This window comes from Sminthopsis crassicaudata, chromosome 3 (assembly GCF_048593235.1).
Source record: "Sminthopsis crassicaudata isolate SCR6 chromosome 3, ASM4859323v1, whole genome shotgun sequence".
Classification (NCBI taxonomy): Eukaryota; Metazoa; Chordata; class Mammalia; order Dasyuromorphia; family Dasyuridae; genus Sminthopsis; species Sminthopsis crassicaudata.
Genome location: NC_133619.1, coordinates 361,645,133 through 361,667,412, shown reverse-complemented (window position 1 = coordinate 361,667,412; position 22,280 = coordinate 361,645,133). Strand labels below are relative to the sequence as shown.

At 32.0% G+C, this 22,280-nt stretch overlaps 1 protein-coding gene across 13 annotated transcripts in view; it reads right to left on the bottom strand.

Annotated features, from left to right (window-relative positions):
- CLASP1 (cytoplasmic linker associated protein 1) overlaps nt 1-22,280 on the bottom strand; it is a 315,917-nt gene that overhangs the window by 59,543 nt on the left and 234,094 nt on the right. For 3 of the 13 annotated variants that reach the window (XM_074301767.1, XM_074301769.1, XM_074301779.1), the window contains 6 exons: nt 19,917-19,979; nt 15,176-15,279; nt 13,187-13,210; nt 11,978-12,222; nt 5,858-5,921; nt 2,513-2,676 (listed from right to left, as the gene is read on the bottom strand). In XM_074301767.1, coding sequence (XP_074157868.1) covers nt 2,513-2,676; nt 5,858-5,921; nt 11,978-12,222; nt 13,187-13,210; nt 15,176-15,279; nt 19,917-19,979 — 664 coding nt within the window. Of the gene's footprint in view, nt 1-2,512; nt 2,677-3,706; nt 3,776-5,857; nt 5,922-11,977; nt 12,223-13,186; nt 13,211-15,175; nt 15,280-19,916; nt 19,980-22,280 lie in introns of all 13 variants that reach the window. The other 10 variants (XM_074301768.1, XM_074301770.1, XM_074301778.1 and 7 more) reach the window with 5 other exon arrangements.

The following is a 22,280-nucleotide window of genomic DNA, read 5'->3' as shown; positions in this document are numbered from 1 at the left end:
TGAAGATCAAAGAATACTAAAGCTAAAGGGACTCCAGAAGTCATAGAATTCAACCTCTTCAATTTACAGAGGAAGACTGAGGCCGAGAGAGGTCCCAAGTCACATGACTCCCCTACCTACTTATTATCAAAGGAACAAAGAAGCCAAGTTCAAAGAGGCTCATAAATTGTAGGTTTGCTATAAGAAAAGAAGTTTGGTCACAGCAACTTACAAAGAACAACTCCTCATATAGTTAATGGGGATATGGTTGGCATTAAGGGACAGAATGTCAACACTGAAGAAATCACAAGAATTTCAAGTAACGTTTTCCATTTGTGGATAGGAGGATGGGACCACTAACAACCACAAAGATATGGTATTAAAAGTAGGAATGTTTATTCATTAACACATAACAATCCTTGAAAGCAAGCAGGCAGGTCAATGGTTGGGACTATAGTAGGAGCTGATCACTGAATCTAATCCCTTCAAGTTCGTACTAGAAGATGTAGTTCAGAATAGTTAAGTGACTTATCCAATGTTGTCTTTAGAAAGTAGAAGAGTTTTGATTTGTACTGAAGTCTTCTGATTCAAATGCAAAAAAATTTTTTTTTAATTTTCAAGTTAAGAGGGGCAGCTAGGTGGTGCAGTGGATAGAGCACCAGCCTTGAATTCAGGAGAACCCGAGTTCAAATCTAATCTCAGATACTTAACACTTCCTAGCTGTGTGACCCTGGGCAAGTCACTTAACCCCAGCCTCAGAAAGGAAAAAAAAATAAATAAATAAATTATTTTTTAAAGTTAAGAAAAAAGCTTTTTTAAGCTTTGGTGGACAAGAGATGGAAAAAAAATAAAACTATAACTTCTACTTGAAAAATACACATAGATCTAAGTATCAAGGACCATGACTGGAGATGTATATGGAAAGAAAGAACAAGCATTTATTGAGTGCTTTCTATGTCCCAGGAACTGTACTAAGTACTATGTATATATTACTATATTACCATTTTCTTATCAAAGCATAATTAAAATTACTTTCTATTAATAGGATTTGTCATTGCTTTATAAGCACTGTCTATGCTTCTTTTTTTGATGATGACCTCCAGCTCAACTATCTGATAAAAATTTCCTTATATTAGAAGCACCATGATTTTGATGCTAATAAAATGCTGAGAAAGCTGAAGCTAGGTAAGAGGTTTCTTAGATTTTCTTTGCAAACCTGCTTCAGCAACTACCACTCCCAATTTTGCAAAAGAGGAGTCAAGTATTCAGTAGTGATTCTATAAGTATGAAAAATACCGCACCATAATTAACATTGAAAAAGACATATCAACCAGTGAGCCATTAACAGGGGAGGTAACAACTGAAAAGAGATTTTAACCAGAGTGTGTGGTGTTACTTTTAGTTCCTGAGTTCTTTCTTACTCACCCATTTAGTCCCACCTTGCTGACAGTGGGATTAAACACCTGCAGCAAGCAGCAAGTTCTATACGATAATTTGTTTGTATAGCCAGAATTTTAAAAATACTTCTGATTATGCCTCCCAAAAGGAGCAAGGCAACATAGCACAAAAGAAAACACAAGAAATCTTGGGATTTAGAAGAACAAGGTTCAAGATCCAACTCAGACACTTCCTGTGTGACTATGTCACACTTTGCTTCTCTGAAGCTCACTTTCTCAATTATAAAATAGGGATAAAAATATCTATACCACCTATATTACACGGTTGTTATGAGAGAAAGGTTAAAACTAGTAAAATCTTATGTAAAAGTAAAATTTAGGGAGCAATGGTTAGAGATACTCATTTATCCCAACAGGAATAAGAGGTCATATTACAATATGATTTGAAAATTTCATTCCCATTTACACATTTGGGAAAGAATCAAGGCAGAACTAGGGCAGGAATGTTTAAAGAAAAAATTATGGGGTGACCTGGTAGAATCCAGCAAGTAACATATATAAATGATTATAAGCAATATTTACCCCCAGAAATCAAGTCTCTTCTGACTTGCAATACACTAGGCTGATTAATACACTCTTCACAGCCCATACATCATGCAGTCAAAAGCACAATAATTTGGCAGAGTACAGGACCTGACTCTAATAATTTATTTACTTGCCTCAAGTTTTGAGGAACAGAAGACAAAAAACCTGAATGGAATTTTTCTAATACTGAGCTCATTACTTTCATTTTCTTTTCTGGATTCTCACCTTTGCAAAACAAATAAACAAAAAACCATGCATATCTTCTCACATTCATGTTAAATATGCACTACTAAAAATATTGGTAGCTAGACAATTAAAAGTATATATGTTTAATATATAAGAAGGAAATCAGATATGGATGTAGTTATGTAGATGGAAAGTAAGAATCTGAATGAAGGACAGATAAAAGTAGCTGTGAAATGACCACATGATACTTCTCAGTCAATAAAAATTTATTAATCACTTATTATGTGTAAAACACTGTACTAACTATTGAGTTAACAAAAACAAGCAAAAGACAATTGAAATTGTTCTAGATCCCATGCTTTTACCTTGTTACATCTAGAGCTTTTTGAACTTTTGCTTGTACAGATCCAAGTAAATCTGCTCCCATTTTCTTAAGTAATTGTGTCAGAAGAACAAAAAGCCAGTCTTGCAAGTCATCTTTATGGATTATTATAAAGTCCACTAGAGTCTCCAAAAACATGCTGAAAACCTAAAAAGGATACATAATTGAAAATTAATAATTTCTTATTCTTAATACCACTTCCAGTTTGCTGAAAGGTCGAGAATTAAAAAAAATGAAAAAAGAGCAGATAACAACAACAAAAACTTATAAGGTGGTTTTGCCAAAGTCGAATTAACTAGGTTAACATCTCCAATAAGCACTAGCATTACACAATGTCACAAAAAAAAAAAAAAAAAAAAAAAAAAAAAGGAAAAAAGGGGAAGGACTTACTCTCTTTTGTGAATTCCACCGCACAGCAGGCCATGCAACAAAACAAACCATTTGTTAGTCTACATTATGAATTAATAGTACCAAGATGCAGAGTTTAAAACAAAACACAAATATGCTTGCAATGTCTGCTGTGCTACAATAAAAGTTTTCATCCCTCAATAAAGGACTTTAAAATATAGAAAACTAAGAAATAAAATCTTGCTAAAAGACAGCGGGATATCGTGGAAAATTTCTAGGTCTCTTTTCATAATCTTATTCTGTTTCTCATTTTATTTTGGCGTTTGGTGAGTGCATTAATACTTTAGGATTTAATAAATTAGGCATAGGGAAATCCACTCATATATTTGCTAATATTTTTAAGCCTCTATTAACATAGAACTTCTAAATATTTAATTTATTTCATTTTCTCATCTTTGATTATCTAATCAAAATTTACTCTAGTTGTTAAAAAATTCCCAACTTCATTCTTTCATTATGTGGAAATGTTAGCAATACCTAATGTGAAAGAAGGGGTCAAAATGGAGTTTTTGTTAAACCAACTACAGGGAGAACTGCAGCAATTTGTCTTCATGTCCTCCTGATGCATACGCTCTACAGGAAGCATCCTAGTGATCAATTATGTCTACATATCAGTTTAATTTTATAACATCTATTCACTCCTGAGGATTTCTTACAAAACAGTTTACAAGGAAAGAATTGCGCCCCAGCCATTAGGATGGTTTCTCATCCCACAAAAATACCTAATAAATAGGAACTAAACTGAGAATCTTCCCCCCAATAAACTCACTGTACAAGAGCCATCTGATGGGAACAAATTTCTTTCATTAGCATCACATTCTGGTTCTGAATCAGCAATCTAGAGGCGAATAGGTGACAGAAATTTCATCAATTTCCAGAACCATCTATAACCCCTTTATTCTCTATTTTGCAAATCTTATTATGCTAGTTAAGGCTCTTAAAGCTGTTACTGATAATGTTCTTCTAAAATGCTTATGTTTTATTTGAAATCCTTTATTAGTCTCCATTATGACAAGAGTCTTTGTGACTCAAGATTTCATGATTAACTTATTAGAGAGTAACTTATTTTCAAGCTGGTTGGCTTTGAGTAGGACTGAATTATGATGAACAGAGTTGCTGTCATCTAAACAGTGTATCACTATAATTATAAACAGTGTATCACTATAATTTAACAGTTGAAGATGCTTCCCTGCAGGGAGAACTTTAGTAATTTCCTCCAAAATAAAAATAGTGCTACTGGGCTATCAACATGAAATAGTCAAGTTTTCTATTTACTGCAGGTTCCATTTTTACAAGCCTGGTGCAGTATATAAGAAAATAAACACTAGTGGCATCAAACATAGCAATTACTAGTTACAGTTGGCTTTATATTAATCTAAAAGACACAGCATTTGCATTTAGCCTGAATAATCAGGAATATGTCCAATGAAACCGTTAAGTAACCAATATATTAAATAATTGTTAGGAAGAGACCAAAGAACTAATTAAAACAATCACTAAAGAAGAGTTGTAAAACAACAACACAACAAAAAAAAATCAGTGTGATTTAGTAGTTATATAAAAATCAAAGTCCCATTTTACTCTCATATAAAGCAGGTAATCCAGCAGATCTAAATATTCCTAATTGTTGCTTCAAATTTAAGATTCCAAGTGCCTTAATATTAAGATGCCCACCCTAGGGAAACTTCCCTTGCTCAAGAGCAGTATATGCTTTTGGATAATGTTTGCCTTGTATGTCCTAAAATCAATCTTCCACATAGAGAAATTAATCAATTGGGCATCTAAATAAATTTCTTCTTTTTAATTTTGTGCAAAAATCATCTTTGCTAAACCTGCACCAATGCCTGGCACATAGTATTATTCTCTTTCCCCAATAATAACCTACAGTTCCCCTACTCTTTCTCTTCAAACCAATAGCACAAATTTAAATTAGGGACTCCAAATAAATTCTGTAAAGAGGACCCTCCTTTCATCTACAAATCCAGGGTCTAGTCTCAACATGCATGGGACGAGAAGGGGTCATTCTTGGTATGGGTCCACTACACATTTAGTATATTTTAACCTCAGTTTTAAGCTCTCTGTTCCAAGCTACTATATACTGTGACTTTTTTTATTTGTTCCTACTAGTTATAACCCTTTGGATATGTAAAGTCATATCAGATACAACTAGTTTTAGGGGGCTATGCTTTCAGAAACATTTGCTTAGTGCTTTAGTATGTCTAAATTTCAATTTTATCTATATGTTATTTTACTAAATATATATTATATATGTATATGTATATATGCAAAGATACACACACACACACACACACATACACACACACACGTTCAAATATTAGGCACATCCCTAAACAATAGTTTTTGAAAGGAAAAAAAAAGATCAAGTCCAAACATGAGTTTTATATGCATAAAATGTTTTTTTTCGATTTTATTTGAATCAATATAGTGGGCAGACACTGAAGCAAACATATGGCTATATAAAATGCACTCAATTTTATACAAACCAGATTTTAATAATGTTGAACTCTATATTCTGACAAGCATAGTTTATATAAATACATTATAGTGGTTAAAGATAATGATCACAAATTTAATTTGTATCACTATAATTTTTTTTAAGTTTTTATGAATTTTATATTTCTTTAAGCTAAAAAATTACTCAAGTTAAAATTTTTAAAGGTAAAAATTTTCACTACCCCAAATACTCTTAAGAATATGCTTTATGGCACTTAAAAGAGTGAAGCTACCACAAATGTCAAATTTTTTAAAGTGGGAAAATAAATGCTGTCAATAACAGCAATTTACATCCTCAAACTCAATGCTCCCCCACCCATTAGGTTTTGCAATCTCAGGAACTTCTAGTAATTCAGATGTCATGAACATGCTCATGAAGAGCTCTCAAGCTGTTCTTAAGACTCACCTTGCTGTGAGGGTCAGCAAACATTCGAGTGAAGATCTCACATAGCCTTTTTAATTCAACTCGACTAGCAGAAAAACAATAAAGAAAGACAAATGAAACTAGAATTAAACATCCATTAAAGCTCACTAAAGCTCTGTTCTCTGAACTGCTTGTTATGTAAAAAAGTCTTTAACCCACAGTCATTGATGAGTCTCAATTTTAGATACAAGTTTTACATACAAAACTTGCTTTTTTAAAAGAGCAGATATTTAGCTTACTTGAAAACATTAAAAACATTAAATCTTTCAATATGTAATATAGGACATCTAAATTTGATATAACAGAGTTAATAATTATAATTATTTACATGCAAAAATACTATTATTTCAAAAGTACTTCAAAAAGATATTAATAACTCCTCTGAAGAAGACATCCTTTGTGGATAGACAAATGACCAGGCAAAGGACTTATTTTCAGGGCTCCTGAAGCACTTGAACGGTAGCTATCTTCATTTATTACCTCATTAGATAAAATGAAAAATTATGAGTCCTGCTGCAGCTGAATTTTAGTTATATTATACCAATTTTGATTATTAGCAGAGACCTGAAGTCATAAAAGATATTTATAAAACAATAGTACTAATTCTGTTGGCATATGCTGATTTGTCAGAAAATTCATACTAGCTTATCTTGAAAGTGAGGGTTAAAAGAATTTAAAGGATTCTGATAGGTCATTATAGTTCACTAAAATGAGAAGTCTGGTACAAGCAAAAAACAAATATTCACTGTTCAAAGTGAAGTGTGACTCAAAGTGATGTGTGACTTCAAGTACCAGTTTTCACAGATCATAAAGGAACCAAAATTAAAAACTTATTGCTATTTCTCTTCTAAATGTCAGAACTTTTATAGAGCTGAAAAGGACCTTGGATCATCTCACTCAACCTCTTTATATGGAAATAATAAGGAAACAATCTAAGACCCAGAGAGGGCAAGTGATATTCCTACAGTCACAGATACGATCATCATTAAGCTTAGACAATCTTTCATGAAGGTCCCTGCCTCACTTTAGTGCTACTGTACATCTTTTGGCCTCCTAAATACTTTACATATGTCTATTCTCTAACACATTAGAGGAGATCAGGAATAGTTCGTTCTGTGACATTTGGGAAAAGAATGAAAGTAAAACTACAGCAATATCACTCCAGGCTGAAATTGAATACTATCAAAATTGCAGAAAATATTAAAAATACTTGAGTAGGAAATTGAGGATCATTAGGAGCTACTGCTATGCTATTTTATAAATTTGTTTCCCACAGGCACATTCATGCATTGTTAGTGGAGCTATGAATCAGTAATAACCATTTTGTTAAAAACAAAAACAACAACAACAACCACCTTGAAATTATGAAAAGAGAGGACTAAAATTCCCATACCCTTAACCACTAGGTTTTATTAACTAGGCTTTTACTATCAGACAGGTCATTCACAAAAAGAAAGTAGCACTTTTTGTGTTAACGAAGAATTAGAAACAAAAACATAGGAATAACTAAACAAATTGTGGCACATTATTGCGCGTTAAGAAATGATGAATATGTTGAATACATCAAAACATGAAAATAGCTACATCAGAAGTGTCAAATCTGAGGTAGGCAAAAACCAAAAAATGACAGACTACATCAAATGAGGCAGAGTGAATTAAGAAGAGCTAAAGAAAATAGTAAATATAATGATCAAACCAACAATGCAAACAGAAAGAACCACACATATACACAATAAAATCAAAAGTGAATATTGCAAAATTGTGATAAAAAGCATGGCTTAAAAGAAGATATATTAGAATTCACCTCTACCTCACCTCTTTGTATAGGTAGGAAGTTTACAAGTACTTCACATTGCACCAATTAGCAGACTTTTTTTTTTACTGAGGCAATTGGGGTTATATGACTTGCCCACATACTTAAAACAAAACAATGATTTGTCATATAAGGTGGTTCCCATTCAAGGCAAATGAAGTGAACTAGAATGTATGCCAATTGCAATTGTTTTGGACTGCTAGGATCCTTTCCTCTTCCAATTGTTTTAGCTTTTGATTCTGAATATCTCTGCCATCAAAGCCCAATCTCTATTTGACTAACCTATACAGACATATTCTTCACCATTTGAGATTTTTCCAATCCAGACAAGATGGAACTCCTACTCTGCCATTAGTCAGGTGGCCTTGGCCCTACATAAAAAGGCTTTAACTGGTACTCTGAAATGCTAACTAACCTACACGGAAAATCCCATTCAGGATCAAGGCCAGAAATTAACATTGGTTCATTAAGTCAAATGTACTTGTGTTCCTTTAGCTTTTACCTATTTGGTTAATAAAAATAGTATATCTTGAAGTCAATATGGCATTTAGTAAAATACTCTCTGTAAAGGATATTATTTATCCATAATATTCTCATAAATAAGCAAATGCATTCTGAAACTTACTACTCTCAGATTCACAGCTGTTTATATATCATAAAAAGTAGAGATAATTGAACCAACTTCAGCTGAAGTGGGGTACCTGGTGGTAAGTCATAGGGTTTTATCAATATTTTTAATTAATTATTTGAATGAAGACACAGATAGCATACTTATTATTAAGCCTGTAACTGAAAACAAAACTGCATTAATGTATGATGTTATCAATACTTGAGATCACAGTAGCCCAAGATGTAATATATCAGTGGATAAAAATTGTAAGGCAAAGATTTGGTTCAATGTTTGGGACAAAACAAAACAAAGAACCCCACAATCAAAGCAGTCTAACAAATAGATTAATCAATATCATGAAAGGGTTTTTTTCATTGTTTTTTAAGAGAGAGTTTTAAAAGTTTTTTAGAATGGGGAAAATGTTTTCATATAAGAGTTGTATAAGAAAGCACTTTTACGTTAAAAGGGATTTTGGGGAGGGGGATATGGACTATACTTAAAGCCTCACTCTCACTGGAATTATTTCAAAGAGAGAATATACATATATACTCAGCTGTATATAGAAATGTAACTTATCCAATAGGGAAACAGTAGAAGAGGAAAGCAGAAAAAAGTGGAGGGAAGATGATAAAAAGGGAGGACAGATTAAGGGAGGCAGTGACTGGAAGCAAAATAGACTTTTGAGGAGGGAAAGGATAAAAAGAGAGAGAAACAAAGGAATGGATGGAAAAACATAGTAATCATAATTATGAATGCAAATAGTATTGAAATCACCCATAAAACACAAAGAGATAGCAGAATCCATTAGAAACCAGGATCTAACAATACATTGTTTACAAGAGACATACTTGAAACAGAAAGACATATACAGAATTAAAATAAAAGGTTAAAGTAGAATCTAATAAGCATTGTCTAAACTAATATAAACTAATATGATAGAGGTGGGAATAATGATCCCAGATAAAGCAAAAGAAAAAAAAAAGAATTAATTAAAAGAGATAATCAGGGAATCTATATCCTGCTAAAATCTATAACCAACAAAATTTTACAGCAAGTTTCTCTGATCAAGTCCTTATTTTTCAAATATATACTGACTCAAATTTCTAAAAATAAAAGTCAATCCACAATTGACAAATGGTCAAAGGATGTATACAAGCAATTTTCAATTCTATTCATGATTACAGGGGAAAAAAGATCAAAATTACTACTGATTAGAGAGAGGCAAATTAAAACAATATTGAAGTGCCACTTCACATCTGTCAAAAATGCTAAATGCTAGAGAGAATAAGGGGAAAATAGACACACTAATGAATAACAGTTAAATAGTAAATTGCTCTAACCATTCTGGAAAATAATTTGGAACTAGATCAAAAGTTTATGAAATTGCAATATCACTACAAGATTGATATCCTAGAGATCAAAGGAAAAAGAAAATGATATATAAAAATATTTATAGCAGTTCTTTTCATGATGGCAAAGAATTGGAAATTTGAGATTTTCATTATTTGAGGGATGGATGAACAAGTATTATATGATTGTGATAGAAATGACAAGGAGGGTGATTTCAGAAAAAACATGGCAAGACCTCTAATGAATGGATGCAAAGAAAAGTGAGAAGAACTGAGAGGTTATCATGCATGATAACAACAATGTTATCATTGTGAAAGACTTGGCTACTCTGACCAATGTAATCATTCAAGGCAATTCCAAATACCTCATGATTAAAAAAAACAAAAAACAAAACCTTACCTTTCTAGAGACAGAATGAAAGAATTCATGAGTGTACACCAAACTATAATTTTCTCACTTTATTTTTTCTTGCTTTTAACAAAATATGGTTAATATGGGAACGTTTTGCATTTTTTCACATGGATAATTTATATCCTATTGTTTGTCTTTTCAATGGATGGGAGAAAGGTGTGAAGGAGAGAGAATTTGGAATTCAAAAGTTAAAAACATGCTAAAAATAATAGAGTAAAAGCAATTAGCTGGGATTTGTATGTTTTAGCCATTTAAAAGATTAAATTCATTACTTTGTAAGGTAATGAGTTTCTCATTACTGAAATTAACAGAAAAAAGTTGGATAACACTTTCAGAGGAAGAGAAAACTTCTGTACTAAGTATGCTCTTTGCTACATGAGGTTTTTTTTTTTTTTTTTTAAAGGTTTCTTCTCTAAAGTAATATAATCATATTACCACAAATTTCATTTATATGTAATCTTGGAAATATTTTCCAAATTTATGTTGCCTACTTCTTTTTATCCCTTAGGATTTATGGCAAATACTCAGTAATTTGTGATTATGTGAGTAATTAAATGATTACTTATCCTAGAAGTTAATATTAAAAGATCCTGTTAGACAAGAAAGATACAATAAAAGTTTTAATTTCTCAATATCACAATATTATATAGATACAAAGCCAAGATTTGAAGCCAAAACTTGATTTTTAAGTACTCTTAAATTTTTCTTGCCACAATAGTTTACAATAATTTTTCCTTTTTTAAACAGTATTATACCCCTTGATTTGAGCCCTTCACTCACAGCCTAGTCTATTTTACTTATTCCCTTGAAGTAAATATGGTGGGAAATAATATGTCACAAAAGATGCTGAAGTTTATAAAACAAGTCTTGGAGGTTTACTACAGGGATCTATAATAATAAGCCTCTTCCTATTTAAAGAACTTAACAGTACATTTTCTCAAAACAATGGATTCCTTATTCTTAAAAAATGGGAGAGATGTTAGATATTTAAAGAAATATACCCTGAAACACACATAATAATTTAAGCAATAAATTCCGGAGACTTCATTGTTCCATTAAATACTCAGCCTCAATGCCCCCATGTAATCTAATCTCTTATTGAATATAAATGAAATATTTTCCTATCTATGGAACATGTCTCAGGTTGATAAACAACTGAAACAAATTGTCAATGCCTCCTCTGTATATATTGACATACCATAATGTAACTTTGTTGGATCCTCTGTCAAAGCATAGACTAAATCTATAGTATCTCTAAAGAATTGGTTCAGAAACTGGTTTTGATTTACATTGCACTTAAACTGGTATATCACTATGGCAGCAATCATAAAAGTCAACTATGATTTCAAACATTTCATCAAGAACAATGGCATTTTAATTGTTAATGGGCCTCTTGGTTTGAATAAATCTGGGAAACTTTCCAAAATAATGAGTTCCAAACTTGATACTAATTTTACAAAATCTAAACAGTTTTCTCTTCTTGAATACAAACCAAAACAACATCTTATCAAAAGAAAAAAAAAATACATCATTTCAAACCAGAAATAAAGATAATGTTTTAAAACTATCAAAGTGTAACAACTTCCACTTAAGTCCTATACATGATTCTTGGAGGCTATAATACAAATATACAACTTTTACCAGGTCCTAACAAATCGGAAAGGATCTCAGAATATAGGTTTGACATCAGTATTATCTCAGGATCAGTCAAATTTAAGTTTGGAGGAAACAGAAGAAATTTGAACAAATATTGCCTTTCTTCCAAGTCATGAAGACCTTCTACAAATGCATGAAATGTGATTTATACACTGGTGCAAGAAATATTCATTCTAATAAAATCACATCCTTAAAGCTGAATACCTCATTATATCATTCATTTGACCACCTAATCCCATCATGTCACAGTTCTCATACTCACCTAAGTGTTCTCTGGCTCTTCAGTAAGTTCTGTAGTCCAAGAAGTCCTTCTTTTCTTTCAGACCAGTTTGAACTAGCACAGTGGTTTAGAACCTCTGCTACATCTTCAGTTTGTCGTAGGTAGTGGGGAATTCCGCCATTTCTGGAGCCATAAGAACGCTCAGAGCAAACACTTGATGCATCACTGTTAGCATCATCATCAGAATACATCCCATATGGTTCATATCTTCTCCTCACTGGCTTTTTCTGCCAAAACCCAGATAGGATAAGTGAAGATTGAGAAAAGAGATGGGGTTTTTAAGTAGGAGAATGGCATATTAAGTTAAACAAAATTCAGCTTCACATCAAAAGAAGAAAAGCAGAGAAAATATGTTACTATTTTCTTTTACTGCTAATAAGTTAGAAAATAAAAGTAGGAAAGCTCTTCTTTGGTACAAAAAAATAACAATATATTTTCAGGCAATAAAAATGTGATACATGATGCACTGTCTGTGGAAAAATATATTTCACTATTCCATTTTCACAAAGACTCTTAGGATTACTATGGACATTTTAGCAAGATGCAGTCTTAAGATTTCTTAGACTATGTGGGCTTATTAGAATATAAAGAATTTATCTAATCCAATTCTGCAATATTGAGGAAAATCTTTTAACAATTCTTTGTTTCCTGATACTTCTAATACATTCTTTAATATCCCACAGCTATAAATCATATAATAAAGCATGTAACATACTTGGAGATGTTGCAATAAGATGTAAATTTTCTTTAGAGGGGGAAGAAATGAGTAATTCTGACCAGAAATTTCCAGTGAATTATAAATACTAATCATTTAACAATATGGCTTTTACATCAAATAAAATGTTAAAATGTGAACTACAACATCATGTTCATGAGATAATGATGACAAGCATAAATAAGCAATAGGTTAATACATAAAAACTAATCACAGTTGCAAGAAGAGTTCAATATTTTAGAAAAATGCTAAAACAAAAATACATCAACTACAACTGATATTCAAATAATAATTTTAAAAATCACATTTTTCATAAGTATGCTTCTATTGATTTTTTCTTTCCTTTTAACAATCCCAGAATTATAAATTCTTGCAACTGAAAAAGAAAAAAAGAAAAGAAAAAAAAAAAAAAAAAAAAAAAAGCTTTAAAAAAACCAAAAACCAAAAACAAACAAAACTCAACAAAGCACTGGTACCTTGCTCCTGGAGTCTCCTAATAGCTGTAGGCAGGAAAATATTGAAGGATGGGGAAAAAGCATAGAGAATTATGTCAGAAGCTTATGTAGGGGTTCTTCTTGCAACAAAAATGTACAGCAAAATGTATCTTAGCAAATTAAAAAAACACAGGTCAGCAGGTGTTTTAAATCAAGCAAATAATAACAAAAATGGTTTCAAAATGGCATTCTCTATTAGTCCTATGCCTTCTTCCTAGATCTCCCACTATCAAAAACTCTACCCCCTTCCCAAATTAATTCTTTAAAATGATTTTATCTAATTTTTTACATATTAACTTCCTTGGTATATAGTCTGTTTCCATGGTAAGAAAATTATATTCGTGAAGAGTCCTATACCATCTTTGTGGCTTTTTCTTCCTCTGACACAGGATTCTCTGAGACATTAATTAGTTTGGCCATCCAAAAAAAAAGATACAGCTCAGAGAGCCATCACATTCAGGATCTGATTTCAGCTCTAGCCTGCTGGAAGGTAGAAGTCTATGAAACACTCAAGTAAAAAAGAAGCTGTGGCTGCATCTCTCAAGTCTGATTCAGATTCTCACAACTGTGCAAATTATCCCTTAGGAAACTCTTTAAAGGGTGTAAGAACAAGCCTCCATCACAAAAAGTCCATTTAACTAAGTTTTTCTAATGTCTTTTATTCACTATCCCTTCGCCACATCCATCCCCCATCCCTCAACTTTCCCCCAGGATCTCAGAATAAATAGGGGATAGAGTCCAAAAGCTTCTGACTTGGATCAGGCACCAATTTCCTAGTATTCTGCTCCTGTTCTTGACTCCTGGGATAAAGGCATCTTTAGAGCAATTTCTCATTTCTAGCACTTGCCAGAAAACTGTCTTTCTAAATGCAACACTGCTGAATAAAAGCTGACCTTGCGATCCCTTCCCCTACAAGGAAGGCATTATTGCAGTTGCAAACTGCTTGTTTGCAGAGAGAATAGATCAAATAAGAAAGAAAGAAAGAAAAAAAAAAAACTAAAGAAATTAATCTGGGTCTTTAGTAGCAGTCCACTGTGAAATGTGGATTGGGATAAGCCATATGACTCGATTAAAAATTACAGTTTTTAAAATTGCATATACATAAAAGGAGACAAAAATAACAACACCTTTTGAAATAAGATGGCTCTTTAAAAAAAAAAAATCTATTTCAAATGCTGAGCACATAAACCAGGATGTGCAAGACAGTTTTACTCTGGGATGAAATGAGTCTTTTAAAACCAATCTGACACCAAATGGATTTCACCAAGTATGTGTTCTTTAAATTACAAAGAAAAAATTCTCTAAAGTTTCTCTTTCTCCTTTGCTTTAAGATTTTAAAAAAGATATTTTAAGCGTTTCTATTCTCTAATAAAATATCTATTTAAGTTGTTCCCAAAGTAAATTAAGATCCCTTTCCATAATACCATTTTTGAAAAAATAAAAATTATGTGGAAGTGAGGGCATCAATGCAGTATTTGCCACACAAGAGTAGGCAACAGGACCGAGTACCTATTAATGTACTATGTTTAGACAATGCCAAAAATTCTGCTCATGACTGAAAATGGAGCAATATAGCAGAGGCAAAGAAAAACTGAAGGTGTGTTAGGGATATAAAAGGTAAAGAAAAAACTAACAACCCTTCTCCTAGGAGCACGATGTCATCAAACTTCCACTGGCTGGGCAGGAAAGCAGCAAAGAATTACCCAATCCTATTAACTTCTAGCAGATCATTTTTTTTATCAATGCCTAAGTATAGAGATGTAAAGTTAGAGAAAAAGAAATCTACAGTAAAGATGTGCATGCATACTTGTTCAATGAGAGTAATTTAAAAATGCTAAATACAAGTTTATATATATGAACTATCAATTCACTTACTGGCATCAACTGCAAAGAAAAAAACAATAACAAAAACATGTATCTGACCAAAAGCAACATCTGGTCACTTGGTATAATCTCTATGGTCCCTCTTACCAGGGCATCAGCAACAGCTGCTTCCAGATCTGTGCTTGTGCTTAGAACTCGCATAGCATTGACAGAACCAGGCATCCTTCCCGGCTGCCCGAGCCCAAACCGATCTATCAGAAAACAAAAGCAAAACAACTCTGTTCAGTTAATTCATATTTCCTTTGAATTACTAGAAGGCAACCATGCCTTTCCCAGCAATCAGACATGGGCCCTGAAGAGCCCTACTGACTGTCAAATTTAACTAAATTAAAGTATTTTTATATTACTGCTCAAATTTAATTACGATGTTTCAACTGTCTTTTAAATGATGGCTAGAATAAATCGGTATCTAAATGTATATTTTGTCCCTGAAAAATTTAAGGTCAGTTTATAAGACTGTGGAAGGGAGATTTGGATTTTACAAATCTTTTAAACTATTTATCTTTACCTGAAGGATTGGGGAGCCCTGCTATTTGGTACTGCTATTCAATTTTAAACCTTCAGAGATTGACAATCCCATGGTAATAAGTGCAAAGAAAATAATGAGATGTAGACTAAATTGATCTCTGTAAAGAGTTTCATTGTAGTCCTTGTTTAATGGGTATTAATCAAACTCATTAATACTGGACAAAACCAGTAATATTAATCCCTTGTGGTCTCGATTTCCACTTCTTTTTGACTCTTCTGGAACCTTATTTCACAGACTAATTCTCTACTTATTTCACTTTCAGGTCTATCTATAATTTGTCATACTTTATTGTTCCTCCTCCTCTGCCTACAAGAATACTTAAGTTTCTCCTACTTTAAAACTACCCTTCCTAGAATTTGCTAATCTTGTTTCTTCACTTATATTTACTATCTCCATTTTTCACCACACCTCTTTACCACAGTTGATTTAAAAATATGTCCTTATCATTCTATTGAAACTACCTTTTCCATGTTCTTAAAAAGTCAATATCCAAAGGTATTTTCTCTATCCTAAAGCCCTCTTCATCTTTCTTCAACGTCTGACACTGTTAACAATTTCTTATTCTTGATACTCCATTATTCTTTCCCATCTTGGTTTCTGTAACACCTTTTTCCTGCTTCTCCTATCTTCTCAAACTGCTAGTTGTTCATCTTCTACTTCCTGACCTCTAACTGTAGTTGTTCCCCAAAATCCTGTTCTAGGTTTACTTATCCTCTCTCTCAACTCTGTGCTCCATGATGTCATATTCTAGAATACTTTCATTCATGACCTCTGTACAGATGACTCAAATCTCCAGTATTATATTGCCAAATGCCTACTGAACACTCATTACACTTCCAATTAAATATGCCCCAAACTGAACTTATTATGCCTTCTTAAATTGCTTTTATCCTTATTTCTGTTGAAAACACTACAATCTGCCTAATTACACAGGTTTTAAAGCTTAAAGACATTCTTCATTTTACTCTCTTCTAGAATCTATCTCCTTCTTATTAATCTTGCCAGCAATGTACATTGTGTCCTCTGGTTCACTTCCCTACATCAATCCTTCACCTATATGCCAAAATAATTTTCTTATAGAGTTTATAATATTAGGAGTGGTCACATGTCATTTTCTGTTCAATGTTCTAATTAATTGCTATTGCCACTATGGGGGAGGAAAAAGAATTCTTTGGCATAATTTGGTGTGAAACCACCTTTAAATTTTATTTCACTGTGGTATGTATGGCAAGAAGAGTACCAGTTCAGACCTGGATTTGAATCCCAACTTTTAACATGGGTCTTTGTCCCAATGATTTGACCTTTACAGGGTTTCAGTTTCTTCATCTGCAAAACCTTAAGTTGAGCTTGATGAACTCTAAAGTTCCTTCCAACTTCCAAGCTACAACCTTATCAGTTGCTTTATGCTTATGCCAGTCAGTCTCTTGTTCAGTTATATGATCCTCACCCCCACACTGTTCACCTACTGTAACCATTCCCTACAGCTAGATTGGATTATTTATAGATACTTCTTGCCCTTTGAACTGTTCTTTTCATTCAAATTAGATTGGTTGCTATTTCCTACAGAACATTTCTTGAAAGTGACCTCTCTTTTGTCTGTATCTCATCCCATTAATTAGGATGCTAGTTCCTTGGAGGAATGGGCTGTGATGCTTTTCAGACCTAGCACTGTGCCTTGTGCACAATAAATCCTCAACTAATGCTTTGCTGAATAGCTTATGGTACACTAGGGTGCACCAAATGCACTTCTTCACCAAGAAATGCAGCAAACTGATCAGAGATTTTCCTTTTCTGAATAACCATATGAAAAATCAATAACTACACTATAAAGGACAACAAAATTAAAAACAAAGCAAAAAAAATTCTCATTGTTCATATAATTTTCAATATTAACTTTACCTCAAATATGGCTTTATGAACACTGTGTTTCATAGGAATAGGTATAAGACTAACTGAAAAAGATCCAGGAATTTGATTTTAAAACATTTAAACTTCACAGCTTTTCTTTTCTTTCTTTCTTTCTTTTTTTTTTTTTTTTTAAAGATGACTATAACCATGAAATCAATTGAAAAGAATTCAACAATAATGTAATGGAACTTATGGCATTAGATGTAGAAATTTAATAATATAATTGAATTTTATGCAATGGTGAAAATGTTTCCATTTAATTTTATTATAAAGAACTCATGAAATATAAGTCTAATATTAAATGTTTTCACTATTTAATAATTAGGCTGCATTAGCAATATCCTAAAAGATGAATATTTTTATGTGAAAGGGAAGATAGCTTCTTTATATCACCTAATCTTAACAATGGGAAATGTCATACTAATACATAAATTATGTATTAAAGTGCCTGGTCTTATTAATTTTTAAATTAAGGCATTACTTAAAAGACTCATTATGCATTTTATTTAAATAAAAAGAACATCTTAATCTTTTTCCAACTTGATTTGTGACATCACATAAAGGAAAAAAATCTTAAATGCTACTAGAGAAAAGTTATATAATCATGAATTCTTAAAAGGAAATAAAAAATTTATGTTACACTATCCCCTTTTTTAACACACTTTCTGATTACATATAATACTGTGTTATATTTAAAAGGCAATTTAATGAAGGCAATGAAATAACTCTGCCCACAATCATATAAATCACAAGAACAAAACAACTTTAATTTGTAAGAACTTTTAAACAAAGATTAGACTATTTTCATATATAACAGCAAAAGCCCTTTTAAAATCAGTATCTTGCTACGTTAAAAAAGGGTAGATAGTGGGGGGGGGTTATGAATAACAGAATGAAATTCAGTTGTAAGCAATTTATAAAACATCTGCCATAGCAAACAAAACCTGGCTTTAAAAAAAAAAAAAAAAATCAAATCCTAAGGAGGCTTTATGCTAGCATATCCTGTTCCAGAAATGCTCCTTATTTTTCAAATAGAAATATTTAATATAAATACATGGTGCTTCCTAGCTGCATACAGCTTTGAAACACAAAATGATTCAGTATCATTTGACATTTATTGTAGCCTTATTTACATTTTAAATGGGGGAAGGGAGAAATGATTATGTGATAACTGAGAAAAAATTTTAGGATTTCTACTTCCACTGAACTAGAATATACACACTTACTACCTTTTGATATTAATACCCTATTATGCAATACTATTTTTAAGAGATGGATATGAATAATTTTGATTTCTACCTGGCCCTCAATCTTTAGGAAATCACTGAACCCTTTTAGAGTATAAAGGGACTGAAATAATGTTAGATAAAATACAGATAAATAACTGATAGATAAAAATGGAAGCCTCACTTTCCAATTTTTCCATGATCAAAGGCTAAAGAAATAGGGTTATAAATGCTACTTACTTAATTAAGTGGGTAACAATCCTAGGTTTCATACCATAAAATATTTCACTTACTAATTCTATTATTACTATCTACCTTATTAATTCTATTATTACAATTTACCAAAAGTCAAATTAGTAAAATTTTGCTTATATTTAACATTTCTATTCTCAAATGATACATTCATTTATTTGATAGATTAAGTGTCTATGATCATGTGTTTCTGTATCAAAATGATTTTTGAAGAAGGGTAAAGTGATACATTATAGTGCTTTTTCTTTGGGGTCCAACCAAGGCTAAATGTTTTAATAAGAGATGCTAATAGATGGGTTTAAATAAATAAGCCTATACACCTAGAAGTGTCAGTGATTGTAGGACAGCAGTAACATTCCCCATCTGCTAAATCTTAATCTTATTTTTCATCTAATGCTCAAAAGAAATCCACTATTTTAGACATACATATATGTATGTGTGTAAGCAATAAATAGGGGAATCAAAATAATTCAGGAGTTAAATGAAAATACTTTTGAACTTTTGAAAATGATATTAACTAGTAATGATAATAATGCACTACTTTATTTGGAATCAAGAAACAAGAGCTACAAAAATTTATCTCTATCAAACATCCCTCCTGAAATTTTCAGTGTAGGATAATGAAGATAAGTGAATTTTTAGTTATTATTTTGAGGGAGAGGAGTAGATATTTTCCTAGTCTTTAAAATGAGGAAAAATATTACAGAACTGATATTGTAAAACTGGATACAATGCAGCTAAGGTCTACAAACATAACTATAAACATTCGACAACTTAAAACAAAAAAGCACATTTAAAAAAATGAAGTACATACATGCCAAGTGCTAGCTGACATTGATGAAAGCAAATGTTAAAATGGGCATAAAACTAGAATGTATGAAGAAGCCAAGTCATGCAGTTAGCACTTGTTCACCTGACTGCCCAACAGATTCAGCAGTGGAGAGAGCACTAGTGGACCTGGAATGACGTCGAGAGGCTGCAGGTAAAAGGAATGGCAACACCCACAGGATTAACACAGAAGTACTCAAGACAGAAAATGCCACAGCCCAAAGGGAATGCATATGACCACTACCAACACTGGCATATCTTCTTGCAAAAATAAAAGGATGTTGAATATGAATGGACAACTAAATCGGTCTTTCAAACTTCCATGTAATTTCTTAAACAAAGCTATCAAACATACAAGGCATGACAAAGCATTTTTCAAGGAGTTCCAACCTGGGTATGTTTCAGCCAAAATCAGAGACTCCCAAGTTTATATTTCTTCCACAAAGTTTACATCAGCCATTATGGAAATATGAAACACTGAACTGGAGAATACTAGGATTCAGAAAGTCCATCTAAATCCCGATGTGAATAGAGCAAAAGAATGAAATATAGATTCAGCTTGCAGATATATTTGATTGGTCTACTAGGCATATGAAACCATGCACCAAAACCAAAATTGTAATAATGTATATTTATTCAAAAATGCAATGAAGGGAAAAAAGCATAATCACAGATTTGAATAAAATTTTCCCCATATTTTTCAAAATAATCACAAGGGTCTCTATCCAAATCCTTCTATTTTTCTGGATGGAGCAATACTGAATATTATTTTAAAACAAAAGGATCAAAGATTAAGGCTAAGAAATCTTATGGGAAAACAAAAATTTTTGTCGTAAAAGTGTTTTCCTCTCCCCTAATATCGAAGGCTTGACTTGTTAATTCCAGGTTGATTAGATGCAATAATAACTAATGGCAAAACATATCCATTAGCAATAAATTAATTTAAATCCATCTGAAGAAAAAAATTTCTCTTTCATGTAAAAAAGAGACCTTTTCAAATAAATGTTTTTATTAAATGTTAACTGGTATTGAACATATATTTTGATCAAGTTTTGGTAAGTCACTTTTCTTTTGGTGGGATGGACCTGAGTTTTTAATTAGTGGATAGAACTCTCAGTATGCAACTGATGCTCACTTGGCAATTTATCATTTAAGTGTCAGAGAACTAAGTGGAGCATTGCAAGGTTATCTGACTTGCTGGTAGTCACTCAGCAAGTATGTATTAGAGCAAAGATTTAAACCAGGTTTTCTGGACCTCAAGATTATTCTGCCATTCACTAGGCAATGCTGTCTCTTGAAAAAATTATAGTAATTGATAAATATGAAATTCATAATTTTAGTAACCACAAAACTGTAGCATGTTTCATTTTCCTGTTCTTTACTTATTCCTTATTATATGTATTAATTTCTATCAGATTTGTCAATTAATTTAATAGCACCGAGTGAAACTGTTATAAATTCTCCTTTAAATAACTTAAGTCACATTTTATAAAATATTTATACTGGTAAAATATGTTACTAACTAAAAAGACAATAAGACCAAAAATTATGATTTATTTGTTGACATTTTCTTTTTCAGAAGATTTTTCTTTCTAGGAAATAGATAATAGTAAAGCAAATTAAATCTGCAATGTAATGATTTTTTAAAAAGTTGAATCTAAATAACTGTGATAAATTCAATAGTGATACATACAAAACAAAAACAAATACTCCTTTTTTAAAAACTGAAATTAACATTTTAGACAAAAAAGGGAGTCATAACCAATCCACTGGACCACAACAGAAACAAAATTTCCACATAAGATACTTGACTCCAGTAAATAGTTACTTAAGATTGAAAAACTGAGCTGCCTTAGACCAGATTCCAAACTGTGCACATAATATTCTGAATTTGCAATGTATTTAAGTACATTAAGTACATATTCAATGTACTTAAATTTCATTTAGTGAAGTACTCAAATGCTGGAATCACACCCATGAAAATGTTCCAAATTACTCCTGAAATCAATCTGCCAACTGCAATATGAATTTTTAAGAAGTACAAATAAGACCCACTGATTTATACTTCATTTCTTTGTCTTGGTATTATTGTGCAAACTATTATCAACAATTACTAACTTTATCGCTACACATATAAGATGTAAGGTGAAGATGGTTTATCATGTTCATCTGAGTTAGAGATGGGGGAAAAGGGCATTCTACAAGCAAAGTATAGCAAGGTCCAACAAAGAGAACCAATTTCACACATGCTATTTTTCATGGGAATAATTTATCAGAAAAGAAATATATAAAATTTAGCTAAGAAGAAAAATCTCAAAGTGCCTGTGCAAGACAGAAATGTCACTCAGCATATGAAGTCTTCTTGCTTTTATTTCATAAGTCATTAGGAAAAACAAAGGGGGAAAATGACTGGTTGCTTATCTTCTGCTAAAGTCAGGATCATCCTAAA